Source organism: Bos mutus, chromosome 19 (genome assembly GCF_027580195.1).
Source record: "Bos mutus isolate GX-2022 chromosome 19, NWIPB_WYAK_1.1, whole genome shotgun sequence".
In the NCBI taxonomy this organism is placed as follows: Eukaryota; Metazoa; Chordata; class Mammalia; order Artiodactyla; family Bovidae; genus Bos; species Bos mutus.
The window spans coordinates 38,718,718-38,733,918 of record NC_091635.1 but is presented as its reverse complement, the minus strand read 5'-3'; the positions used below and the strand labels follow the sequence as shown (position 1 = coordinate 38,733,918).

At 40.2% G+C, this 15,201-nt stretch overlaps 1 protein-coding gene across 3 annotated transcripts in view; it reads right to left on the bottom strand.

Moving 5' to 3' along the window:
- Nucleotides 1–15,201, bottom strand: part of METTL16 (methyltransferase 16, RNA N6-adenosine) — a 74,440-nt gene that overhangs the window by 20,553 nt on the left and 38,686 nt on the right. For all 3 annotated transcript variants that reach the window (XR_011468025.1, XR_011468026.1, XM_005891189.3), the window contains exons 7-8: nt 2,283–2,352; nt 1,470–1,559 (exon numbers count right to left, since the gene is read on the bottom strand). Coding sequence is in view for 1 of the 3 variants with exons in the window: in XM_005891189.3 (XP_005891251.2) it covers nt 1,470–1,559; nt 2,283–2,352 (160 nt within the window). In the remaining 2 variants the exon portion in view is untranslated. The remainder of the gene's footprint in view (nt 1–1,469; nt 1,560–2,282; nt 2,353–15,201) is intronic.

Sequence of the window (15,201 nt, the reverse complement as noted above, 5' to 3'; positions counted from 1 at the left end):
AGGGTGCCAGAGCTCATTATCAGCTCTTCTGCCTGTGGTGCCAACAAGTGCGGAAAGCAGGTTCAACAGAAAGCACTCGGAAACAGGTGCAGCTCCATTTTCCTGCAGCTGTTAGCGTCTGCATAGGGATAAGCTGAGGCATTACTAACAATTTTAACCATTTGTTGGGAAAACCCTGGTATTCTTATTTAGAGGATGACAGAAAGGATAATCCCTCAGGGAGGTCAAAAAAAGCACAACCATCTTTGGTAATCAGTGAGTATTTCAAACACTAACCTCTGGACACCCTACTGCATGGCACAGAGGCAAGTCTGGGCTTCCATCACACAGGCCATTCAGACTTGAATGGGACAACTTATTTCAATCCAGCAGCACACCTAGCTGCAGAGTACAGGAAAGGAAGGCTCAGTTTCAAATCTGAGCTCATGTATTCAGAAACACCTGCAAACGGTCCCCTCATACTTCCGCACATCTCTACTCCTCTGCCCTACAGGAGAAGGAAAGAGGCTCACAGTTACAGCAACACTTAAGAGAGACTCTGGAGACAAAGCGTGGCCAAGACCTTGGGAGAGGAGCACCCAGGACAAGCCTATGGTGTAGACAGGGGACTGGAGACGGTGAACAAGCCCAGGTATGAGGCCTCCATAAATACTGTGGGCAGGGGCAGCTCAAGCTGAGCAACGAGTGCATGAACGGTAAGGCAGACCGCTCCAGGCAACCAGAAGTCAATCCTTCTTGCAGGGGAAAAGTGAGAACAAACAGACGCTATTCTGTTACCACCTCTTACGTAGCCTAGAAAAATTATTCCGGCTAACCAGTTCAAAAACATTTTTCTTTTGCATATAGCAGCAACCACAGAGGACAATGAGAATTTTGTGGATCATAAAATTACAGAAGAATGTTCACGGTCAAGCACATGCAAAGGAGACAAAATAGGATAATGAACTATATCACCCAGCTTCAAAACTCATCAATATTCCAGTGCTCATCTGAAAGTCAAGACAGGACCCTTTACTCGAATGATCTCTTGAGTTTTACACATCAAAAGCCCGCAATCCCAAATGGCAATTTCTACATCCACAGGAACCCTAGGAGACAGCTACTCTAGGAAAACAGCAGTGATAAAAGAAAACAGACTTCAATTTCAATTCTTCAGGAATGTCCAACAGAAAAATCATACCCACAAGGTGTTTGTATTTGAATTTTTTAATTGCTAAAAGATGCATTTCCAACTCATTTACATTTGCTGATTCAGAATCACTGAGTTGCACAGATTCAGAGAGAAAGGTTTTATGGTCACCACAGACAGCCTTCCAGGACTGTGCCTGGTTCACAACCTCTCCATTGTGATGTAAGCATTTGGGGCAAACTTCAGGGAAACAAGACAGTACAGATTTAGTTGATTTGTGACCTAGTAAAACCCACCATGTACTGGGTTTCAGCAAAGCTAAAGGAAGGTCTCAACTTACTGGTACTGTTACGTCATCATAAAAACTCCAAGCCAAAGCCCATCTCATTGTCCGACCCTGGCAGAACTCAGTATAGGTGACTTTAGGAACCTGAAACCAAAAAACAGCATCGAATCATTCTGTTAGTTCTACTAATATGTTTCTGGCTGCTGCCTCATTTTAAATTATAGGTTGGTCTTTCTTTTTATCAGTTAACAAACACTACCATCCAAAAACAGCTATGCCCAGCTGCCTAATAACCAGTGACTCAATCGTTGTTGTTCAGTCGCCCAGTCGCGTCCGACTCTTTGCGACCCCATGGACTGCAGCACACCAGGCCCCTCTGTCCCTCACCATCTCCTGGAGTTTGCCCAAGTTCATGTTCACTGCATCAGTGATGCCGTCCAGCCATCTCAACAAAGTTGTAGGCTTTCTTCCTCCCATGAAACATGAGAGACGATTTATAGTTCCAGCTTCGAGGTTAGATATATGAAACACTCAAAACGCAGCCCTTCAGAGAACTACTGGTAAAACGATTCAAACGTTCTTTTGTTTTCTTTTTTTAGGAAAGAGAGCCTGCAAAGCCTGGCTAGACATAGCTATGTAGTCTCCATTTTAGGCCTTAAAAAAAAAAAAAAAAAAAAGGCCTTATTTTAATGATTTGCAAAAAGCCCCTATTAGCCCCAAAATTACATCATTAAAAAAACTAAACAAGCAATGGGCAAGCAAAAATAAACAAAAAACACATTCAGGGTTTTTTGGTATACACGAAAATTCTATACTTCAAGTACCATCAAAAGTGGTCACACTGGAATAGTAATGACAAAGCCTTACCCCTTGTATGCGAAGTTCTTCCTTCAGAGGAGCCAGGCTGCATTTCTTTCCCAGCATACAGCTATACCATCTGGGGGGAAAAAAAAAAGCAGCCAAGTCAAACACTGTTTATGTGGTTACATTTTTAAACCAAGCATTATTCAAGCCAACAAGATGAGAAGAATAGCAAACAAATACTGAGTCAAGTTACAAGTGACAAAAACAAGAATTGTATATACTTTGGCCACCTCATGCAAAGAGTTGACTCATTGGAAAAGACTGATGCTGGGAGGGATTGGGGGCAAGAGAAGGGGATGACAGAGGATGAGATGGCTGGATGGCATCACTGACTCGATGGACGTGAGTCTGAGTGAACTCCGGGAGTTGGTGATGGACAGGGAGGCCTGGCGTGCTGTGATTCATGGGGTCGCAAAGAGTTGGACACGACTGAGCGACTGATCTGATCTGATATAATGTATTTAGACGGAGAATAAATCTAGAGAAGGAAAACATGCCCATAGCAACTTAAACAAAAGTCACTTAGTTTCTCCAATTATTTCAGTGCTTTATGTATGTAGAAGGAGAGAGGGGTATCACTTATAATGCCCAGAATGAAGGCCATTCAGCTCTGGGACAGAAATTAGTTAATAAATAACAAAAACAAGGATACACACCCCCTTACAACATATTAAGACAAACTGTAAAATCTAGCATGACCTGTACTTTGAGATATGCACTCACCTGCAAATAACTTAAGAATACATACTGCACTAAAGTTTCAACAGAACATGAAATCAGTTTTCTCTATAGCAAATACAAACCCAAGAGAGGGAGTATGAAGATGAAGCGAACTGGTTAAACATAAAAGGACAGATTTTATCTCTTCTGATTATTCTAAAAAGTTTGCAAAGTATAAAATTTATACGGAATTTCTGCTTCAGGCTATGACAGATTAATTAGTAAGAAAATTGCCAAAAGGAAACTGGACAAAATATATGAAACAATTTTTCAAAACTGGACAACTGCAGTGAAGACCTATCATCTCAGAGAGAAAAACAAGGTGAGCCCCACAACTGCCAGAGCTTACTGCCTGGAGGGAAGTTCCAAGCTGCAATGCAGGGAAAGGAAACTAAAATAGAACCCCAAAATCCTGCTGAATTGTTGAGGCAGACTGGAGCTCAGAGAGGCTGAGGCAGTAAGAATTTGAAGAGCAAAAAAGAAGAGAAGAAGGAGCTGCACAGGGAGAGAATTCTGGACGTCTGCAGAGGAGTTCCCTGGAATATTTTGCAGAATAACGATCTGTGTGTGGGAGTGGAGGCTGGGGAAAGAATTCTCAGAAAACAGTAAGCTGCAACAACTGGATTCCAGACAGCGAGGACTTCAGTTTTGTGGTTAGACAGCTAGTTTGTGGTTCTACTATCTACAGCAGAAAGCCCTTGTTAAAAAAAGCGGCAAGTAGCAGAATCCTGAAAAGGATGCTGCTTTTAAGGGGGCGAGAGGCTGTTCTGTATCTGCACTAATAAAGCTTACAAAAACAAGACCTGAAAAAGGACCCAACTGGTCACAAGTAATCTAAGTAAGCAATAAAACAAAGTCCAAAACTCATTAAAGGACTACAAAGAAACAGAGCACCCCCACACATCAGATACACAATGTCCAGCATTTAGTCAAAAACTACCAGATATTAAAGAAGCAGGAAAATGACTCATAATCAGGATTTAAAAATCAATCATTAGAAACAGACGAAGAAATAAGATGATGATGGAATTAGTAGATGAGGACATCAAAACAGCTATTTAGAAATATGTCCCATAACAAAACATAGACATGATGAGGCAAAGAGGGAAGGTATAAAAACTAACCAAATGGAACTATAAGACATGAAAATTACAATATCTCAAATAAAAAATTCACTGGATTGGATTAACAGCATATTAGATTCTGCAAAAGAAAAGATGTATGAACCTGAAGACACAAAAAAAAAAAAAAAAATCTGAAATAAAACACAGAGAGGGAGAAAAAGAAAAGTTGAAAAAAATAACACAGCACCAGTGACCAATGGGACAGTATCAAACTGTACACATAATTTGAGTTTCAGAAAAGAGACAAAAGGGGGACAAAAAGTATTTGAAAAAAAAGATCAAAATTTTTCCCAAACGGATAAAAACTATAAACATATATAAGTTCAATGAACTTCCCACATTAGAAACATAAAATAAAACCATATTATATATTTAAAATACATAACCAACAAGGACCCACCGTATAGCACAAAGACCTTTGCTCAATACTCTGTAACAACCTAAATGGGAAAAGAATTTAAAAAGAATTGATATCTATAATGGAATCTCTTTGCTGCACACATGAAACTAACACAACACTGTTAATCAACTATAAAATATAAAATAAAAATTAAACCAAACCAAACCATACTAAGGCACTTCATAATCAAAGTACCAAAAATCAGAGACAAAAAGGAAATCTTAAAATCAGGGGGTGGGTAGAGACTTTTTGTTCAAAAGAAGAAAGATAAACATAAACATTTAATATCAACCTCTCATCAGAAATAATGCAAACCAGAAGACAACAGAACAACAACTTTAAAGGACAGAAAGGAGAACTCCCTGGTGGTCCAGTGGTTAGGACTCCATGCTCTCACTGCCAAGGGCCCAAGGTTCAATCCTTGGTTGGGGAACTAAGATCCCATAAGCCATGTAAGAAGCAGTAAGTCACCACTTTGTCTAAACAAGAGCTGAACAAACTCTTCTTAAATCCATAACAGAAGTACTCATAGGGCCTCTAAAATTGGAGACAGGCAGACAAATACAAAGAAGCAACAACTTACTAAAGCAGAAACCCACCAGCAAACATCTCCACGGGAACCACCAGTGCTGAGGTAGAGAAACCTGCACTGAAACTGACAACTTGCCAGAGACTCAGCATTGACGAGTCTGAGAAATAAAAACTCCAGGGGTGCCCACTCATCAGCGACGCCATGCTTTTATATATATTATCTGGGAACTTGATCAGGTTCTTACAGTGAGTAAAAGGAAAAATTCCCTTACGCTTCTGGCTGGGGGAGAGGAAAAGGAACCATTTTGAATTAGACTAGGGCATCCTGTTCTTAAAAAAGTCTGCCCCCAGGAGAAACCAATTAGCCAGAGCCTGACCTCTTGGGGTTTTATCAGAGCCTGACTGACCCAGAGGAGGGATATCATCCAACTCCAGCATACTCTAGGCATCCTTTCCCACCAAAGCAGGGGAAAAAACTGAGAAGCATGTGTGTAGATCACAACCCAGAGGGATGGGATCACTGAAGGGCTAAAACCTACTCAGGGGACTATAGAATGCTTCCCCTCCTCCACACCTTACCATGGCATTACTAAAGACCTGTAAGAGCAGTTCCTTTGACCAAGTACATCATGTCTTCCTATTTTAATTATAAGACACACTAAAAGGCAAAAAGAAAAAAAAAAACCCAACAGTCTGACAGGCAGAGAAACCATCAGAACCAGACATGACAAGGATATTGGGTGTTATCAAACTAGGAATATAATAACAATGATTAAGATGCTAAGGGCCCTAATGGCTAAAGTAGACAGCATGCAAGAACAGATGCGTAATGTAAGCAGAGAGAAGGAGATTCTAAGAACCAAAGAAAAATGAAAAAGATCAAAAACGCTATAATGGAAAGGAACAACGCCTTTGATGGGCTGATTAGTAGATTAGAGACAGCTGAGGAAAGACTTTAGTCTGGGGATACCTCAATAGAAACTGCCAAAAGTGAAAAACAGAGAGAGAAAAAAAACCAACCACCAGAATATAATATTCAGGAACTGTGGGACAACTACAAAAGATGTAAAATCTGTGTAATGGAAATCTAGAAGGAAAAGAAAGAAAAAAGAACAGAAGAAATATCTGAAACAATAATGACTGAGAATTTCCCCAAATTAATTCAGTTAGATACTGAACCACAGATCCAGAAAGCTAACAGAACACTGAGCAGAAAAAAATATTCAGAAACTGCACCTAGGTGTATGACTTTTAATAAAATCAAAGATTAAAAAAAATCCTCAAAGAAGTCAGAAAAAGATACACCCTACCTATAAATAAGAATTACATCCAACTTGTGTTAAGAAACTATGCAAGCAAGAAGAGAGAGAAGTGAAATACTTGTTTCAGACACAGCTGACTTCAGAGCAAGACAAGTTATCAAGAATAAAGAGGGGCATTATTCTAAGCTAAAATGGGGACAGTTCTCCAAGAAGACATAACAATCCTTAATGTGTTTGTACTTAACAGAGCATCAAGCTACATGAGGCAAAAACTGATAGAGCTGCAAGAAGAAACAGATGAACCTTCTTTTAGAGATGGAAATTTCAATAACCCTCTATCAGAACGCACAGATCTGGCTGGCAAAAATAAGACAAGACATAGCTGAACTCAACAACACCATCAATCAATTGGATATAACTGACATACATAAACTATTCATCTTCTCAAGATCACACAGAATATTCACCAAGATAGACTGCTCTGAGCCATAAAATACATTTTAACAAAGTTTAAAGGAATAAAAATCATACAACATCTGCTCTTAGTCCACAAGGGAATTAAACTTGAACTCAGTAACAGAAAGAGAGCTAGAAAATCCCCAAGTACTTGGAGATTAAATAATACATTTATATATAACACATGGGTCAAAGAAGCTATCTCAAGAGAAATTAAACAGCATTTTGAACTAAATGAAAACAAAAATACAATTTGTTAAAGTTTGTGTAGTGAAAGCAGTGCTTACAGGGAAATTTATAGCACTGAATGAATACATTAGAAAAGAAAAATCTAAAATCAATCATCTAAGCTTCTACCTCAGGAAGCTAAAAGAGTAAATTAAATCTAAAGCAAACAGAAGAAATAATAAAAATTGAAATCAGGAAATCGATAGAGAAAAATCAATTATGTCAAAAGTTGGTCCTTTAAAAAGATCAATAAATTCAATAAGCCTCTAGCCAGGCTAAGGAGAAAGGAAAAAATAAAAAGAGAGGACACAGATTCCTAATATCAGAAATAAAAAGGTGCAAAGATAATCTTTTCAACAAGTGGTGCTGGAATTGGACATCATATGCAAAAAAACCCCCAAAACCCAAAACTATACACAAACCTTGTATCATTTACAAAAATTAACTCAAAATGGATCACAGACCTAAATGTAAAACATAAAACCTAGAAGATAATATAAGAGAAAATCTAGATGACCTTGGATTTGGCAGTAACAATGATTTAGATACCACACCAAAGGGAGGATCCGTGAAAGAAATAATTGACAATCTGGATGTCATTAAACTTTGTGAAAGATATGTCAAGAGTGTGAAAAGACAAGTCACAGACTGGGAGAAAATACAGAACACCTATCTGTTATCTGAAATATACAAAGAACACTTATAAATCAACAATATGAAAACAACCAATCTGATTTTAAAATGAGCCAAAGACCCTAACAAGATACCAATCAAAGAAGAAATACAGATGATAAACAGGCATTTGAAAAGACGCTCCATATCATATGTCATCAAGGAAGCAGAAACTAATGAGATACCCCTGCACACCTATCAGAATGGCAAAAATCCAGAACACGGACAACACCAAATGCTGGTGAGTGTGCAGGGCAACAGAAACTCTCATTCTGTCAGTTCAAAGACAAAAAAGGTCAAGCCACTTTGGGAGTCTTCCAAATATACTCTTACCATGTGATCCAGCAATCGTGCTCCTTGGCATTTATTCAAAGAAGCTGAAAACTTATGTCCACACAAAGATATGCACACTGATGTCTATAGCAGCTTTGTTCATAACTGTCAAAACTTGGAAGCAATCAAGATGCCCTTCAGCAGGTGAATGGATAAATAAACTGTGGTATGTTCAGACAATGTAATATTATTCAGCACTAAAAAGAAATGAGCTGTTAAGCCATGAAAAGACATGGAGAATTCAAAAGCAGAGACATTACTTTGCCAACAAAGGTCCGTCTAGTCAAGGCTATGGTTTTTCCTGTGGTCATGTATGGATGTGAGAGTTGGACTGTGAAGAAGGCTGAGCGCCGAAGAATTGATGCTTTTGACCTGTGGTGTTGGAGAAGACTCTTGAGAGTCCCTTGGACTACAAGGAGATCCAACCAGTCCATTCTGAAGGAGATCAGCCCTGGGATTTCTTTGGAAGGAATGATGCTAAAGCTGAAACTCCAGTACTTTGGCCACCTCATGCAAAGAGTTGACTCATTGGAAAAGACTCTGATGCTGGGAGGGATTGGGGGCAGGAGGAGAAGGGGACGACAGAAGATGAGATGGCTGGATGGCATCACTGACTCGATGGACATGAGTCTGAGAGAACTCCAGGAGTTGGTGATGGAGAGGGAGGCCTGGCGTGCTGTGATTCATGGGGTCGCAAAGAGTCCGACACGACTGAGCAAATGATCTGATCTGATCTGAAGTTAAAGAAGACAACCAGAAAATGCTACATAGTGTACGATTCCAACTATATGGCATTCTGGAAAAGGCAAAACTATAGAGATGGTAAAAGATCAGTAGTTGGGAAGGATGGGTGAACAGGTAGAGCACAGAGGATTTTTTAAGGCAGTAGAAATATTATGTATATTATAATGATGAATATACATGTGTCCAAACTCACAGAATATACAACACCCAGGATAAATCCGAATGTAAACAATGGACTCTGGGTGGTAACGAAGTGTCGGAGTAGGCTCATCAATTTTAACAAATGTCCCACTCTGGTGAGGGATACTGATTGTGGGGGAGGTATATGGGAACTCTCTGTAATTTCCCCTCAATTTTGTTGTTCCTTAAACTACTCTAAGAAATAATCTATGTACACACGAAATTAACACATTGTAAATCAACTTGAATCCATAAAAAAAAAAAAATATATATATATATATATATATATATATATATAAAGTCTAACACAAAAGAGAGGGACAGGAATGACCAACAAGCACATGCAAAGATGCCTAGCATCACTGGTCATCAGGAAAATGCAACTTAAAACTAGAACAAGGTATCACTATAAAACCAATAGAATGCATACATTTTAAAGAAATGGCAACATCAAACGGAGTCCTGCTGGAACTCTCATACATGGCTGGTGAGAATGGGAAACAACACAGCCACTTGAGAACAGCCTGGCAACCTGACTCAGGAATCTAATCCCAGGTATTTACTCAAGATAGAGGAAAACTTAAGTCCATGCAGACTTGTTTGCAAATGTTTATAGTGGTGTTATCCATACTAGCCAAAACCTGAAAAGGGTCCAAATGTCCATCAATTGGTGAGTGGATTAACCAATTCTGGTAGATTCACACAATGGCATACTAAGCAATACAAAGGGAGACACTACGGATACAATACATGTTACATGAAAGCCTGTTTTGCATTGGGTCATTTACAGTAATGAGGAAACAGCCTCAGAAAAACAGTTTATTGTACTAACAAATCCTACAAGCAGAAATCGCCATGCAGGGTCACATGAGGAAGACACCAGGGTGGTCAGGAAGCAGACGACAGAGTGAGGGGAGTGCTTACGCCACGGTCGCTAGTGGGGTTTCCTCAGGACGGGCAAGGCAAGGCATGGGGTACAGTTTAGGATCAACTAGTGTGAATAACCGCCAAGGGCTCTGGGCTGTGAAGGGGTCCCCAGGCACCTAGCATCCGGCCCTGGGATGATCAGGCAAAGGAAGATGGCTTCCTGGGCTGAGGGGGCAGATAGAGTAGGGATCTATCTGCCTTGCAGATCCAAGGCTCACTCAGGCTGGGTCCTTTTCTGTATCTAAGAATTGGTGAGCCCAGGGAGGGGCAATCTCCCCTAGCGAGGGCAGTCAAAACCTAATAATACATAGAAAATTTTAAATATTTACAATACAAAGCAAGACACAAAAATCCAATTATTTAAAAGTCTAGAACAGGCAAAACTACTGTGGTAGAAAAACCAATGATCACTAGAGGTTGGGTAGGGTAGGAAGAGACTGCAAAGGCCACTAGGGAACTTTTTTATGGTGATGGAAATGTTTTATATCTTAACTGTGGTGGTGGTGATATATACATTTGTCAAGATGCATCAAATCATACACTTGAATTGGAGAAAGTAACCATATGCAAGTTATACCTCAATAAAGCTTATTTAAATATACAAACTTAAATATGATCTAGCTTGTATCTTTAGACATTAAGACTAGTAAACAATGCAGTAATGCTCTGCATATTTCTTGCTTTATAACACAGCTTAGTTACATTGCTGCTGCTGCTAAGTCGCTTCAGTCGTGTCCGACTCTGTGCGACCCCACAGACGGCAGCCCACCAGGCTCCCCCGTCCCTGGGATTCTCCAGGCAAGAACACCGGAGTGGGTTGCCATTTCCTTCTCCAATGCATGAAAGTGAAAAGTGAAAGTGAAGTCGCTCAGTCGTGTCCGACCCTCAGCGACCCCATGGACTGCAGCCCACCAGGCTCCTCCGTCCATGGGATTTTCCAGGCAAGAGTACTGGAGTGGGGTGCCACTGGCTTCTCCATTAGTTACACTAGCAATACATAATCTGTATCCTCCTTTTTTCACCAAGCATCATAATTACTCCTGTGTCATTTGAAGTTCATCCAACTGCACATTATTTTTAGAGAAATTTCAGACTAAGGGGATACACATTCAACATTTACTTGTTTATATGCAAAGCAGCTACTGCTGCTGCTAAGTCGCTTCAGTCGTGTCCGACTCTGTGCAACCCCATAGACAGCAGCCCACCAGGCTCTCCCGTCCCTGGGATTCTCCAGGCAAGAACACTGGAGTGGGTTGCCATTTCCTTCTCCAATACATGAAAGTGAGAAGTGAAAGTGAAGTCGCTTAGTCGTGTCCGACTCTTCACGACCCCATGGACTGCAGCCTACCAGGCTCCTCTGTCCATGGGATTTTCCAGGCAAGAGTACTGGAGTGGGTTGCCACTGCCTTCTCTGAAAGTAGCTACTATGAAAGTGAATTTTATAGTCACTAAAACTCAAGTGGATTTAAGAGCCTCTAAAATCACATGCCAGGTTAAAACTATAAATTGTCTTTTTTTTTTTTTATAAGTTGAAAATGGTTGAAGATTGGCAATTTCATATGGTTCACATTACATTAAGTAATATGAATGAAAATCTTAATTATAGAAGCATGACAAATACTATTATACTGCTTTATACATTTATACATTATACATTTATACATTAACCAGTACTTTATTTGTTTTTATTGTTTATGGGTTCAAGAACAGATAACAATCCTTATTTTTTTATCATCAATCCTTTTCCAGATTTGAAAACACAAATAAATAGTTGTTCTACCTAAACTACTTTAAACAAACCTGGGTAAATTTACTTAGAGCCTAATCTATTTCATTTGGCAGCTTTACAAGGTTTGGAAGAAAAAAAATATGGTCCCTTTAAGAAGACAGTATATAAATGGAGAAATCATTAAGCAGGAATTAAAAGCCTTTGGTAAGTTAGGAGTAAGATGGAGAAATTAAAAGCAATTCGTGCTCACACAGTAACAGTTGATTCACACCTTTCCTTTAAAATTAGCATTCCTGAACAGATTAAAAAATTTTTTTCATTGAATATAGTTGATTTACAATGTCTTAATTTCTGCTGTACAGCAAAGTGACTCAGTTATATACATATATACATTCTTTTTTATACCATTTTCATTGTGGTTTATCCCAGGATATTGAATATAGTTTCCTGTGCTATGTAGTGGTATTTTGTCATTTATCCGCTTTGTAACTGTTGGTATCTACTATCCCGAAACTCCGACTCCATCCCTCCTCCACCCGCCTCCCCCGTGACAACCACCATCCTGTTCTCTGTCTGTCGTCTGTTTCTGTTTGTAAACACGCTCACCTGTGCCGTATTTTAGATTTCACATGCAAGTGACAGCATACGGGATTTGTTTTTCTGACTGACTTACTTCACTTAGTTGAAGTACTCTCTAGTTGCATCCATGTCCTTGAGACATGAGATGAGAATCACCAGAAGCCAAGAAAAGTTCAACAACAGAGACAAAAGAAAGATGTTACAAACCTCCTCAGCTGATGAAAGGAAGCAAATATTTAGACAATTAAGGCTCAAAGAACTTCCCTGGGGGCTAAGATGGTAAAGAATCTGCCTGCCAATGCAGGAGACATAGGAGATGCAGGTTCGATCCCTGGGTTGGGAAGATCCCTGGAGAAGGGAATGGGAACCCATTCTAGTATTCTTCCCTGGAGAATTCGATAGACAGAGGAACCCAGCAGGCTATAATCTTGGGGGTCGCAAAGAGTCAGACATGGCTGAGCAACTAACACACTTGAAAAGGCTTGTAATATGTCATTGGTACTTAATATAGGCTTGGCAGAGTTTATATTTCTTTTAACCCTTACTGTAACATAAATGGGGTTCTCAAGGCAAGAATACTGAAGTGGTTTGCCATTCCCTTCTCCAGTGGACCATGCTTTGTCAGAACTCTCTACTATGAATACACTATGAATACAAGAATACACAGAACTATACAAAAAAGATCATAATGACCCACCCAGGTAACCACAATGGTGTGATCACTCACCTAGAACCAGACATCCTGGAATGTGAAGTCAAGTGGGCCTTAGAGAGCATCACTACGAACAAAGCTACTGGAGCTGATGGAATTCCAGTTGAGCTATTTCAAATCCTAAAAGATGATGCTGTGAAAGTGCTGCACGCAATATGCCAACAAATTTGGAAAACTCAGCAGTGGCCACAGGACTGGAAAAGGTCAGTTTTCATCCTAATCCCAAAGGAAGGCAATGCTAAAGAATGCTCAAACTACCGCAAAACTGTACTCATCTTATGCACTACCAAAGTAATGCTCAAAATTCTCCAAGCCAGGCTTCAACAAAATGTGAACTGAGAATTTCCAGATGTTCAAGCTGGATTTAGAAAAGGCAAAGGAACCAGAGATCAAATTGCCAATATCCGTTGAATCATAGAAAAAGCAAGAGAGTTCCAGAAAAAAAAACCTACTTCTGCTTTATTGACTACACCAAAGCTTTTGACTGTGTGGATCACAACAAACTATGGAAAATTCTGAAAGAGATGGGAATACCAGAGCACCTGACCTGCCTCTGAGAAATCCATATGCAGGTCAAGAAGCAACAGTTAGAACTAGATATGGAACAATGGACTGGTTCCAAATCAGGAAAGGAGTACATCAAGGCTGTATATTGCCACCCTGCTTATTTAACTTACATGCAGAGTACATCATGAGAAATGCTGGGCTGGAAGAAGCACAAGCTGGAATCAAGACTGCTGGGAGAAACAGCAATAACCTCAGATATACAGATGACACCACCCTTATAGCAGAAAGTGAAGAGGAACTAAAAAGCCTCTTGATGAAAGTGAAAGTGGAGAGTGAAAAAGTTGGCTTAAAGCTCAACATTCAGAAAATGAAGATCATGGCATCTGGTCCCATCACTTCATGGCAAATAGATGGGGAAACAGTGGAAACAGTGTCAGACTTTATTTTGGGGGCCTCCAAAATCACTGCAGATGGTGATTGCAGCCATGAAATTAAAAGACGCTTACTCCTTGGAAGGAAAGTTATGACCAACCTAGACAGCATATTAAAAAGCAGAGACATTACTTTGCCAACAAAGGTCCATCTAGTCAAGGCTATGGTTTTTCCAGTGGTCATGTATGGATGTAAGAGTTGGACTATAAGGAAAGCTGAGCACCGAAGAACTGATGCTTTTGAACTGTGGTGTGGGAGAAGACTCTTGAGAGTCCCTTGGACGGCAAGGAGAGCCAACCAGTCCATTCTAAAGGAGATCAGTCCTGGGTGTTCTTTGGAAGGACTGATGCTAAAGCTGAAACTCCAATACTTTGGCCACCTCATGCAAAGAGCTGACTCATTGGAAAAGACCCTGATGCTGGGAGGGATTGGGGGCAGGAGGAGAAGGGGACAACAGAGGATGAGATGGCTGGATGGCATTACCGACTTGATGGACATGAGTTTGAGTAAACTCTGGGAGTCGGTGATGGACAGGAAGGCCTGGAGTGCTGTGATTCATGGGGTCGCAGAGTCGGACACAACTGAGCAAATGAACTGAACAGATACGGAGATGACACCACCCTTATGGCAGAAAGCGAAGAACTGAAGAGCCTCTTGATGAAAGTGAAAGAGGAGAGTAAAAAAGTTGGCTTAAAACTCAACACTCAAAAAACAAAGATCATGGCATGTGGTCCTATCAGTAAATGGCAAATACATGGGGAAACAACAGAAACAGTGACAGATTTTATTTTCTTGGCTCCAAAGTCAATGCAGATGGTGACTGCAGCCATGAAATTAAAAGATCCTTGCTCCTTGGAAGAAAAGCTATGACAAACCTAGACAGCATATTAAAAAGCAGAGACATTACTTTGCCAACAAAGGTCCATCTAGTCAAAGCTATGGTTTTTTCAGTAGCCATGTATGGATGTGAGAGTTGGACTATAAAGAAAGCTGAGCGCCGAAGAACTGATGTTTTTGAACTGTGGTGTTGGAGAAGACTTCTTGAGAGTCCCTTGGACTGGAAGGAGATCAAACCAGTCAATCTTGAAGGCAATCAATTCTGAATATTCATTGGAAGGACTGATGCTAAAGCTGAAACTCCAATACTCTGGCCACCTGATGCAAAGAACTGACCCATTAGAAAACACCTTGATGCTGGGAAAGATTAAAGGCAGGAGGAAAAGAGGACAAGAGAGAATGAGATGGTTGGATGGCATCACTGACTCAATGAACATGAGTTTGAGCAAACTCCGGGAGTTGGCAATAGACAGGGAAGCCTGGCATGATGCAGTCAATGGAGTTACAAAGAGTCAGACACGACTGAGTGAACTGAACTGAACTGAACTG